The 12,175-nt window shown below is 55.5% G+C and overlaps 1 protein-coding gene across 29 annotated transcripts in view; it reads left to right on the forward strand.

Moving 5' to 3' along the window:
- Positions 1 to 12,175, forward strand: part of DAB2IP (DAB2 interacting protein) — a 211,232-nt gene that overhangs the window by 2,498 nt on the left and 196,559 nt on the right. For 11 of the 29 annotated variants that reach the window (XM_078375548.1, XM_078375564.1, XM_078375550.1 and 8 more), the window contains exon 2: positions 3,657 to 3,915. The exons of the other annotated variants lie outside the window; for them this stretch is intronic. Coding sequence is in view for 3 of the 11 variants with exons in the window: in XM_035256281.3 (XP_035112172.1) it covers positions 3,790 to 3,915 (126 nt within the window). In the remaining 8 variants the exon portion in view is untranslated. The remainder of the gene's footprint in view (positions 1 to 3,656; positions 3,916 to 12,175) is intronic. 29 annotated transcript variants of the gene reach the window in all.

Genomic DNA, 12,175 nt, shown 5'->3' on the forward strand with positions numbered 1-12,175 from the left:
GAGACCAGCCTGGCCAACATGGTGAAACCCCGTTTCTACTAAAAATATAAAAAATTAGCCAGGCATGGTGGCACATGCCTGTAATCCCAGCCACTTGGGAGGCTGAGGCATGAGAACCGCTTGAATTTGGGAGCCAAGATCACACACTCTCCAGCCTGGATGACAGAGCTCCGTCTCAAAAATAATAATAATATTTTGCCGTGATGCAATCAAAGGTCACTGCAGCCTTGAACTCCTAGGCTCAAGGGATCCTTCTGCCTCAGCCTCTAAGTAACTGGGACTATAAGCATATGCACCACCCCTGCTAATGTTTAAAAAAATTTTGTGGAGATGGGGTATTGCTACCTGTGCTGGTCTGGAACTCATGGGCTCGAGCAATCCCAATGCCTCAGGGTCCCAAGTGCTGGGATTACAGGCATGAGCCACAACAGTCAGCCCTTCTCTCTCTCTCTCTCTCTCTCTCTCTCTCTCTCTCTCAGAGGGGGTCTTACTCTGTCACCCAGGCTGCGGTGCAGTGGTGCAGTCTCGGCTCACTGCAACCTCCACTTCCCAGGCTCAATCCATCCTTCCATCTCAGCCTCCCGAGTACCTGGGACTACAGGTGCACACCACCATGCTCAGCTAATTTTTTGTATTTTTGGTAGAAACAGGTTTTTGCCATGTTGCCCAGGCTGGTCTTGAACTGATTAGATCCCACCATCTCTTAGCCTGGCTTTTCCTTACAGACCTGTTCACATGTGCAGTACTCACTATTGCATGCTGATGTGTTTCACCTTCGTCTCCCATGAGTCTCTAAGCTCTCTGGATCCCCAGAGCACAGTTCTCCACCTGTCAGGAGTAAGCATCCAACAAATGCTTGTTGAATGAGTGAGTGAATGAATGCAGTTTGTGCAGGCAAAGAGGCGAGGAAAGGCATTCCAGGGCAGAAGGAACAGCAGGTGCAAAGGCATGGAGACTGGCGATGTCTTGGAGCAATCTCTGATACAGTCTTGGTCAGGGGTTGGCAAGCCGAGCTCCTTTAGGGGAATCGGGAACATTGATGGGGAAGGGTTGGGAGCTGCAGAGCTGGGGGCGAGGCTCTGGACACCTCTTCCTGCTTCAAGTTGAGCAAGCACCCTTCTGTCTGGTGAAGATCCAAGCTTTGATTGCGTCCGCCAGGAGTTCAGAGGCTGAAAGGGTTTGGCCATGGTGTGGTGGGGGATCTGCAGCTACTGGTGAAGTTCTGGAGGCCTGACCCTCTTAGCAGGCGGGACTGTGCAGAGCCCTACTGGTTGGTCTGGTGGTGGGAGCCCCTTAGAGCAAGGCCAAGAAGAGCTCAGACATGGCAGTGGGGAGGAGCAGACGTGCGCACAGAGGTTTCCTTCACAGGACAGTCAGAGGCAGAAAGGTGAAGAGAAGTGGAGAGCTTGAACCTTGGCACTAACCCCTGCAGAGCCCTTGCAATTGGCCTTAGTTTCCCTGGGTGTAAACTGGGGTGATGGCCAGACAAGATGTGGCTGCCCCACATTCTGGTGCCAGCTCCTTGGAGCTGTGTGAAAAGTCCGGCTCAGAGAAGCATGTCTTTCTGTCTGCCTTGTGATTTCCAAGGGAGGGGCAGAGAAAAAGCCCTGCCCTGAAAAATGTGCTTTCTCCGGGTTCTCTTGGAGTCCTGCTATTTCTCCCACTTCACAGGTACCGCCTACTACCTGTACCCTGCCGACAGTGCCTGGCGCGTCCTCCGCCACAGTGTGTTTTCATTGCCTGCTCACTGACCTGACTCCCACATGAGACTATAAGGCCCTTAAGGGCAGGAGCTGTATCTTGTCTGCCACTGGGTTCCCAGGGTGTCACACAGCACTGGCCCTGAGAAGACACTCAATACGTAGTCAGTGGATGAATGAACGAGCGAGTGAGCCAGAGTGAGTGAATTAATGAGTGGCACCAGCTGGAGAGCACCCTTAACTTGCTCCGCATCCTCAGGCATCCTCCCCAGCTCTGGACTTCTGGTTCCTTAGTGGTCAGCTGAGGGTGCTGGGCCCCAAGAGAGCAGGTCTGCCCCTCATCCCAGCTCTCTCTGTTATTGGGTGGCCTGGACCAAGTCCCTGCTCTGGCTTAGTCTCAGCTTCCTCATCTGACAAACGGGCAGGCGCAGCCCTGCCCTGCCTGCTTTCCAGGTGGTCTTGGAGCTCCGGAGGAGTAAGGAGGCAAAAGAATGTGAGGCTGGATGCTTGTCCGGGGCTGTCTGTGATTCATTCAGGAGGGGGTTGGATAAACCCTCCAGAAGAGGGTGGTTGCTTTGAAAATCATGGAAGTGGAGCGGGCAGCCCAGAAGCTCAGAACTTTCCATTTCTCCCTGATGACAATCAGCATGGGCATCTACCCCAGGGTTGTTGGGAGGCCCCAGCAGAGAGGCAGGTGGATGTGAGTTTGTAAACTTCCAAGTGCTATAGCTATAATAAACAGCACCATTCAGTAAGCACCTACTCCATCAGGATCCAAAGGCACTTTATCTACACTGTCTTTTTTTTTTAGACGAAATTTTGCTCTTGTTACCCAGGCTGGAGTGCAATGGTGCCATCTTGGCTCACTGCAACCTCTGCCTCCTGGGTTCAAGCGATTCTCCTGACTCAGCCCCTGAGTAGCTTGTATTACAGGCATGTGCCACCAAACCCAGCGAATGTTGAATTTTTTAGTAGAAACGGGGTTTTTGTCATGTTGGTCAGGCTGGCCTCGAACTCCTGACCTCAGGTGATCCACCTGCCTCGACATCCCAAAGTGCCGGGATTACAGGTGTGAGCCACTGTGCCCAGTGTTTTTTCTTTTGTTGTTGTTGTTTGTATGTTTGTTTGTTTGAGACAGAGTCTCGCTTTGTCACCCCGGCTAGAGTGCAGTGGCATGATCTCGGCTTACTACAACCTCCACCTCCTGGGTTCAAGCGATTCTCCTGCCTTAGCCTCCTGACTAGCTGGGACTACAGGCACGAGACACAATGTCTGGCTAATTTTTCTATTTCTGTAGGGACAGGGTTTTGCACCATGTGGGCCAGGCTGGTCTTGAACTTCTGACCTCAGGTGATCTGCCCACCTCAGCCTCACAAAGTGCTGGGATTAGAGGTCTGAGCCACCGCATCTGGGCTACATTGTCTTCTGAATCCTTGAAACACATCTGATGGGTTGCAGTTAGCCTCATTTTCCAGATGAGGAAATTGAGGCCCAGGGAGGTTACGTGACTGGCCCTGATCACACAGTGAGCGCACTGATTCAAACCCAGCTCGCTACAGCTACAAAGCCTGAAATCTTTATTTTGCTGCAGTCCTGAGAGCCACCCACTGTGTGCCAAAGCTGCCACCTGGAGGTCCCTCCCTGTGCCCGTGGAAAATCCTCTCCCGGGGAGCGTTCACTGAAGCAGCTCAGAGACGTGGCGGGAGCCATGTCAGCTCGCTGGGCAAGGCGAGCAGCAGAAGCTGCTGTGGGACAGGGTTGGGCTAAAGAGAGGACAATTTGAGGCCAAAATAGCCTGATGTCATCAGGGGGTCTGATGTCATAACTTCCTGGGCCTTACTTTGAGAGGCAGAGGGATTTGCTTCAACTGGTACCAGATACATGATAATCATAAGAAATAACAGCTATATCTCCAGCCACTGGCCGGCCATTCATTATCTCACTTCCCCTGCTTAGGTCTGCCCTCCTCCAAGGCCTCCTCCCGGCTCTGCACTCAGCCAACTCAGCAGGGCCAAAGCCAAAGACCTAGGCCCTTGTCCAGCCTCCGTTTCCCCATCTGTGAAACTGACACCAACCCAGCCTGCCCGGAATGGGGAAGGGATGCCAGAATCTGGATTCCTTCCATCTTGTTCAAGGGCTCTCTCCTAGACCAGGCTGCTTGGGCCTCACAGGAACATTAAGGAAGAGAAGCCACATTCACACCTGGAGCCCTTCTGTAAGTAAAAACAACGAGGCCAAGGAGGCAGAGCTGGGGTCCTCTTTACTGAGCACTTACTGTGTGCCTGGCTCCCTGCTATATGTTCTCCACTGACTCCTCACAGAGGAAGGGACAACCCCATAGCTCAGATGAGGCAATCAAGGCTTAGAAGGGCCCTGCCCCCAGCAAGTGAGAAACACTTGTGATTCAAATGTGGGACTCCCAGAATCCTGTGCACTTTCTCCATTCTGGTCTGGTTCCACCACCCCCCTGGGTCTCCTGGTCCCCAATCCAGGGCCCTTTCCCATGCCCAGGGGAGCTTCAGTTCTGCCGACCAGCCATGCAGGAGGCTTCTGAACTTCCCCAGCGGGGCAGGTAGATGAGTGGTAGAGCCACACGTCCCCTCCCCTTGCCCTGAGACTCTGGGAAGAGGCTCAATCAGGAAGAATGGACAATAAAGAGGAACAAAAAGATCAGCTTGGGAGGGGCTTCCGTCATTTTGGCACCCAAGCCTGAGCAGCTGACCTCATAACAAGGTCAGGGGCTGAGGCTGCAGTGGCGGGTGGCTGGTGAGGAGGGAGCCCCATGCCTGGAGCTGGGCAGGGAAGAGCCAGGATAAAGCTCAAGAGAGGGGAGTTGGTGTCCCCAGAGAAAGGGATAGGGACAGGGAGGGAGCACCTCTGTGGTAGGACGTGGACATTTCACTTCCCACAGGCTCCTGGAGAGCCGCTCCTGAGCCGCACTCAGCACCCCAGGCCTGGGCTTCTAACTGTTCTGCCTCCACATGATGGGAGAGCCAGCCCAGTTGATTCTCAGAGCCTCGGAGGGATGGGGACAGCAGCCCCGCCGTGCAGGGCTCCTCTCTGGGAGGACTAAGCAGGACAGGTCCTTCCTTGGTCTGTGGTCCTGGACAGCCACCGCCTCCGGCTGGCTCCTCTGCTGTGGGACCTGGTGCCGAATCACAGATGTTTCAGTCAGTCACTAGCGTCGCCCGGGTCCCCTGAGCTTTCCTACCACAGAATGTGTTTTTTGGCATATTGTTCAATTCCCAGTTTACAGAAGAAGAAACGAAGCATCAGTCCTTCAAGTAACGGTGCCTGACTCATACTCGGGTTGCCGGCTGGCTGCAGCAGCCCTCCCTATTCCAAAGAGGCAGGTGATCCCCACGCCTCAGGCCCAGTGTGTCCCCAGCTTCCCCTCACTGGCCTCCCTGGGCTGGTTGCAAGATATCCAGAGTCCAGCCCTCTGCTCCAACTGCCCAGTCTGTTCCTTCTGCTGGGTGGATACGCCCTGGGCTACTGAGCCCACCCCGAGCTTTCCGAAGCCAGAACTGTGGTCCTCCCAGTTGGGATTCCTCCCAAGGTGTCCCTCTGGAAGCCCAGGGAGGCTGGAACAAATAGCAAATGGCCAAGGTGTGGGAAGACCCCAGAGGAAGGGTCTCCCGAAGTCCTCCTGTCCATTCCCCATTACACCATGGGAAGATGGAGGTCAGAGAGGATGAAAGCTGACCCATTTACAGTCCACGCTACCTTCTAAGAGTCCAGAGATCCACCCCGACTCTCTATCTCCCAGCCCCCACTTCAGGCCAGGCCCCACCTTGGACACCTGCACAGCAGCCTTGCCTCCTCCTGGGGCTCCCCATCTCTACCTGTCTCCCCAATTCACCCTTCATGTACAGCCAGAAGGAGCCACTCATAGGCATTCAAAAAACTCCACAGGGCCCACCGCTGCCACAGGATCAAGTCCAAACTCATTAACAGGGCTTAACACCATTCATGGTCTGACCCTGCAGATACACTTCTGCTCTCATCTCCAAGCCACACCCTCATTCTCATCACTCCCACCATTGTGAATTAATTTCTGTCTTGAATGTGCCTCTCTCTCTCTCCATCACCTTTGCACTTGCTGTCACCACTGCCCGAAACACTCTTCCATTTCAGCTTTCCCTACTACCTCTCCAAGATCCTGCCCATCCTGAAGTCTCAGCTCAGGTCACCTCCTCCAGGAAGCCTTCCCTGACAAGCTTGTTTGGGCTGCCTAGGCTCCCTGGGCTTTCTGCTATCCCAGTACACTGTGATGAGTAAAGTCCATTGCTTTACTGCTTGTCTGCATCTCTGGGCTGAGCTGCTTGGTGAGCCAGAGTGAAATAAAGAAAGAAGTCAGGATAACCCTGATCTCTGGCCTGTGTGGCAGGAGATGTTGGTGTCCACACTGAGGGTGGACCTAGGTGAAAGGATAGATTCTGGGCGGGGAGGGGAACGATGTTCTGGGTTTGCTGTGTCTGGAGGGCCTGCAGGGCCATCCAGTGGATATCTCTAGAGGAACCAGTGACAGTCACCTTTGAGAGAGGCCTGGATTCCAGGAGGAGGGAGGGGAACTGCTGGGGCTTTCCCAGCGAGCATCAGAACCACTTCCTTCTTTGAGATGCGGTTGGGGGATGGAATCTCGCTCTGTCACCCAGGCTGGAGTGCAATGGCACGATCTCAGCTCACTGCAACCTCCACCTCCTGGGTTTAAGTGATTCTCCTACCTCAACCTCCTGAGTAGCTCAGACTACAGGCACCTGCTACCACGCCCAGCTATTTTTAAATGTTTTTAGTAGAGGTAGGGTTTCATCCTGGTTAGCCAGGATGGTCTCGATCTCCTGATCTCGTGATCCTCCCGCTTCAGCCTTCCAAAGTGCTGGGATTACAGGCGTGAGCCATGGTGCTCCCTTTCCCAGGCTTGCATAAGCCCTCATTCAACTGCCCAACCAGGGCCCTGTTGCCTCCCCCAGGAAGCCAGCCTGGCCGCGACAAAGCAACTGCTCTGTTTTCCCCCTCAACCCCCGAGGCCATCTCTCAGGCTCTGCCTTAGAACTCTTCAAGGTGGGAGCCACATACGTCCCTCCATGTCTTGTAGACTCTGCATCGCCCAGCACAGGGACAGTCGCAGAGAAGCAGCCAGGTGGACAAGGAGCCCCGCCCCCTCCCCTGGACAGAGCCCCAGCCAGTGGGATTCCGGGGAAGATAAAACACAAGCCTGAGGAGCTTTGGGTCAGATTTTCTCGGGAGGGGAGAGCCGGGTGCGGGGTGGGGGGGAGAAGCAGGTGGAGGAGGGGTGGATTTCTGTCCAATCTGGAAGCGTGTGCTGGATGGCCGGATCACCAGCACCCCAGGCTCGAAGCGTTCCAGCCGGTGACCTACATTCCCAGGGCGCCTCTGTGTGTGCACACACGGGCCTGCGAGCGTGAGCTCAGGAGCTTCTCGGCTTGCCTGCCAGTGGGCCTCTGTCTCGGCAGGCTGTCTCCTCCAGAGCCCGTGAATAAGCACGTGAGGGCATCGGGGGCCCACACTCGTGCTCCGGGGTTCCACAGATTCTGCACCAGAAAGAGTTGCTCCATGCCCGGGAAAGGCCAGCACCAGGGATTACAGGGACTGACATGGCTGGGGGGGATCTGTCCCACCCGCAGCCTTGCCCAAGACCCTCTCTCCTTCCTCCCAAGCTCTCTCGATGACAAATGGCCTCGCACTGCCCTTTGTTAAAGGTGGGGTGTTAGGCATGGAAGATGGAGGGCACAGCTCTTAGGCAGCAGAGATTAGAGGGTGGGGACCTCAAACCACAGCCCAAGGCAGCCACGTGGCAGCCAGAGGTCAGGAGGGCTGAGGCTCAGTAGAGGGAGCAGGCACCAGGCTCTAGGCCCTGCAGCCAGAGGTCAGGGCTTCACTCAGGGGTCCTTGGGGGCTGTCCTGGGTCAGCATCCTCCTGCCCCCAGGCGGTGGTAGAGATGAAGGCCCCTCCCTCCTGGGAGGCCCTGTCCTTCTCCGAGATGCTAAACTGACACTATGGCCCTGAAACCAGGGCACCTGGCAATCCGGGGGATGGGCACCCTGCTTGGAGGCCCTTTAGTCTCTCCTTTGCCAGTTCTGTGGTGGGCGGGATAGAGTTGCTGTTCCCCAGCCCCTTCTGAGGCTCTTCCTTCAGACTGGGTCCCTGACAGCAGGGATAGAATCGGTAGTTCTGTCAAAGACTCTCTCTGTGTCTCTGTCTTTATTTCTGTTCCTATCTTTCTCAGTCTCTCTGTCTCAGTCATCTCTCTGTCTCTCTCTCTCTCTCTCTCTCTCTCTCTGTCTCTCTCTCTCTCTCTGTCTCTCTCTCTCTCCCCCTCCTGCTGGGCTCCCCCTGCTCCTCCTCTCCCCCTAGTAACTCCTGCAAAGCTCCCCTTCCGCAGCAGAGGAGGGTCCACACAGACCTGGCCGAGGGCCAGCTGTGCCCTGCAGCAAGAGAGAAGTGAGGCTCAAGCCCCAACAGTTTCTCCCAAGCCTTCCAAGCCCCCGGGTTTTTTTGCTTCAGTTCTTCCCTCCCTCCATCAATTCCCCAGCTGAGGCCAACCTTGCTCCCTGGGTTCTGCATCTCCTGCCCACCCTCCTGCCTGTATGAGGACCCCACCCACCCATCAACCTCCCTTGCTGGCCCTTTCTCCAGCCCTGCAAACGAGACCAAGTCTTTCTCATCCCTCCCTCCTCACCCCTTCTTCCCCTCTGGCCCATGTCCTTTTTCTCTTTTTCTTTTTTTTTTTTTTTTTGAGATGAAGTCTTGCTCTGTCACCCAGGCTGGAGTGCCGTGCCGCGATCTTGGCTCACTGCAACCTCCGCCTCCTGGGTTCAAGCAATTCTCCTGCCTCAGCCTCTTGAGTAGCTGGGACTACTAGTCCATGTCCTTCTGATCTCTGCTCCCCACTGGCCCTGTGATACTCAACACTACTCCCTGTCCCAGAGCTGCTCTGACCGGGCCCGCCAATGGAATGCCAACTGCAGAATCCAGGGCTTTCTCCTGGGGCACCATCGTACCAGTCCCTTCGGCTGAGGCTCTGGTGGGGAGGAGGTCAGGGCAGGGTCCCTGGAGCCCCGACCATCAGATCTCTGCCCTGGTCATTACCAGGGGAAATGACGTAACTTCTCTGAGTCTCAGTTTTCCCACCTGTGAGATGGGATGATCACCCTGGTACTCCTCTCACAGGTTACTGAAAAGAGTAATGGTGTTCATGCTTATTAAAAATTCTGAGAACTGTTCTAGCAGAGACTGAGCCCTCACTTGACCTTGGCTGTTGTTATAATCATTTGTGTTTGCCATTGCTTGAATCTCTCACCTCCCCCTCCCCACCCCGAGGACCCCATGGTCTCCTGGGTTTCCTCTCGCCTCTCTTCATCCCTTCTCCATCTTTCCTGCAGGATCCCAGCCAAACCATGAGGTGCCCAGGCCAGGCCCTCTGCAGTCCCCCACTGTCCCTCCTCACCCTCTGCCCGCTGCAGGACCAAGTCCACCTCTGCCACCACACCTTTGTCAGCACCTACCAGAGCCTTCTGCCTCGCCAGTACCACCCAGAGCAGGGGAACTCCCTAACACCTGCTCAGTACCCTCCTCCCCTGTGCCCCTGACTGGTTCTGCTCAGGACTCTGGGGGCAGCCCTCTCACACCTTGTGGCCTTGTTCATCAATCTGTCAGTCCACAGTCTGTCTCTGCCACACACCTTGGAGCTTCATCCTGTGGCCCTGGCACTTTCTGCTGCATATTTGTTGAATGAATAATGAATGAATGACTGACTCGATGTGGAGAAAGTACTTTGCAAGGTAGAAAGGGCTCCTCCAATCAATGCAACACGAAGTGGGGTATTATAGAGCACTCACAGCCTTCCGAGGGACTTGGCCTTACCTGACGGGGGGTTTCCGCTGCACCTAGGTGAGGAGAGGGAGACCTGAGTCTTCCGGAAAGTTCTAATTCTTGATATGCCTCAGGATCATTCTGGGTAGGAACAATACCCAGCCTCACCCTAGAGATTTGGATTCAGTTTAGTCTGGAGGGGCCTGAGCATTGGCCTCCTCCTTTTTTCCCTCTTCCCCTGCTCCACCAGGTGACTCTAAGGGGCAGCTGATGGAGCTCTGGTCTTTGTTCTCTGCCCAGGTTCTCTTCTTTTAATTCGTGCCTTCTCTGTGCTAGCTTCATGCTGGGCACTAGAGGGGAAGGATGCACCCAGGGAATCATGGGACTCTGCCTTAGGGAAGAGCTCAGAACAGGCACTCAAGGCTACAGTGACATCCAGGGCATGGTGGCCTCAGGGTAGGTGGGAAGGTGGAGAAGATGCTGACCTTAAAGTCAATCAGAGACCCAAGGCCGAGTACAGTGGCTTGAGCCTGCTATCCTAGGCCTTTTGAGAGGCCGAAGTGGGAGGATCGCTTGAGGCTAGGAGTTTGAGACCAGCCTGGGCAACATGGCAAGATCCTATCTCTAAAAACAAAGCAAAACAAAACACCAGAGGTCAGCCTGGTAGATGGAGGTAGTGAACAGTCAGAGGGAACCACAGAGAAAAGGCCAGGAGTTGAGAACTGCAGAGTAGCCCGCTAAGAACTTTGAGCGATTCAGTAAGCCTGCACCCCAAATCCAGGCGGGCAGTCCTGGAGATGTCGGCCAGGCTCTGGCAGTGGCCTCAAATGCCAGCCTCAGGAGATTGGGCTTGCACCGGTGGGGGTAGCGGGGGGAGCTAGGAATAGTTTCAGGCAGGGGAGGAACAGGGTTGTGCTTGGTCTCCCTGGAATTCCCAAGACCCAAACCATCCCTGAGCCAGCTCAGGTGAGTCTGGGTGGCTGCCCACCTCTGGGAGCTCACAATCCCAGCAGGAGAAGCCTAGCGGAGGGAGGGAGGCCAAGAAGACCCAGAGCCAAGGGGGACGTGGGGCTCCTGGACCGGCTACCCACACAGACCTGCTCAGCCCCCGGTTCCCTGTTTAATGACATGAGAGGTCTCCGTCCCCCAATATCTTTGACAGCCCAGTGCTCACTCAGCTTGTGGAGGAGCAGGGGGAGGGCAGCTCTGGCCATTTCCTTGGACCTTGCACCTTGAGGAGGGGAGCCAGCCAGACTCTTAGGGAACAGGAGAAAGGGAAAGGAAGGTCCATGAACATTTTGTGCCAGAGCTTACAGAACTCTGGCTGGAGAACATAGCCCCATTTTGCAGGGGAGGAAACTGAGGCACACAAAGATTTGTGATTTGCCCCTGGTCCTACTACCAGGAAGAGCAGAGTCAGGATTTGAACTTTGGTCCTGCTGGCTTACAAAGCCCGCATGCTTCCCACTGTGTGCATTCCTGCTCTGAGTCTGCACTGAGCAGCCCCCGTGCCTGGTCCTGCTCCAGGGAGAGGCAAGAGGGGCTGTGTGAAAGCTACAAGGAGCCTGGGGTCTCTGCGCACCTCAGCACTCCCAGTAGAGTAGGCAGGAACTGAGGCAGAGATTTGAGCAGAGGAGAGACAGGTCCAAAGCTGCAGCCAGAAATCGCCTGTGTTCCCGCCCCTGTCCCCAGCCCCTCAGTGCCAACTCCTCATCCTTCAGCTGACCCCAGGCTCATTAAGTGCTAGGAAACCACCAGCAGCGGGTGCAGGGCTGAGGGCCAAGCTGCCCGTTGGAACAAAAGAGCTTGTGTTTGGGGATAGGACCTCCCCCTCCTTCACCACGGTGGGGGGCCGTGGGGGAAGTGAGGACAGTCATCCAGGGCTAAGAGGGGCTGCAGGGCTGGGGAAGGGGCTTGTTAGAGCCAGGATTCAGATTGAAAGGGCTGAAAGGGGGTTGGAAGCTAATCTGCCTGAGCGTCTCTGCACAAACGGGCCATTTTCAGACGACCCAGAAACCAAAACATCCCAGCTGGGGGAGAGCGAGATTGGAGCTTTTCCTGACCCGTGGTCCTGGGGTTGAAGAGGTCAGGGGCTGCCTTGAGGTGGGGGCCAGGCCAGGGTGGGATGGGCAGCCAGCAGCCCAAAGCCCCTTCCTTCTGTCCCCATGCTGTGGCTGTGTCTCAGAGGGAACTGGAGCTGCTAGGAACATTCACAGGAGGGTGTGGGCTGTGAGGGATGAGAAGGGAAGGGAAACCCCATTTTCACGTCTCTCCACCCTCAACTGTGAGCAGCCAGATGCGATTCTGCAATGCAGGTCTGGACTCACGTCTCCTGCTGCAAACCTCCACTGGTGCCCCCACGACCCTCAGGATCTGTTCCCTAGCTCTGGAACAGCTTCTCCGGACCCCTGGCCACCAGTGCCTGGACAGCTTACCTTGTCCCACTTCTGATAGCGCCCCCCCACAATGATCACTCCAGCTTCAGCCAAATCTAGCAGTTGACAGCTCCTCAAACGTTTGGGCTGGCTAAGCCTCTGCAGTTTCCATGCCTCTCTTACGAGCTAGAAACACCTGCCTCCTCCGTAACTGCATTCATTCCTGACCAGCAAATGGGGCAAACTCCTACTCACATGCCGGT

The sequence above is a fragment of the Callithrix jacchus genome, chromosome 1 (assembly GCF_049354715.1).
Source record: "Callithrix jacchus isolate 240 chromosome 1, calJac240_pri, whole genome shotgun sequence".
NCBI lineage: Eukaryota > Metazoa > Chordata > Mammalia > Primates > Cebidae > Callithrix > Callithrix jacchus.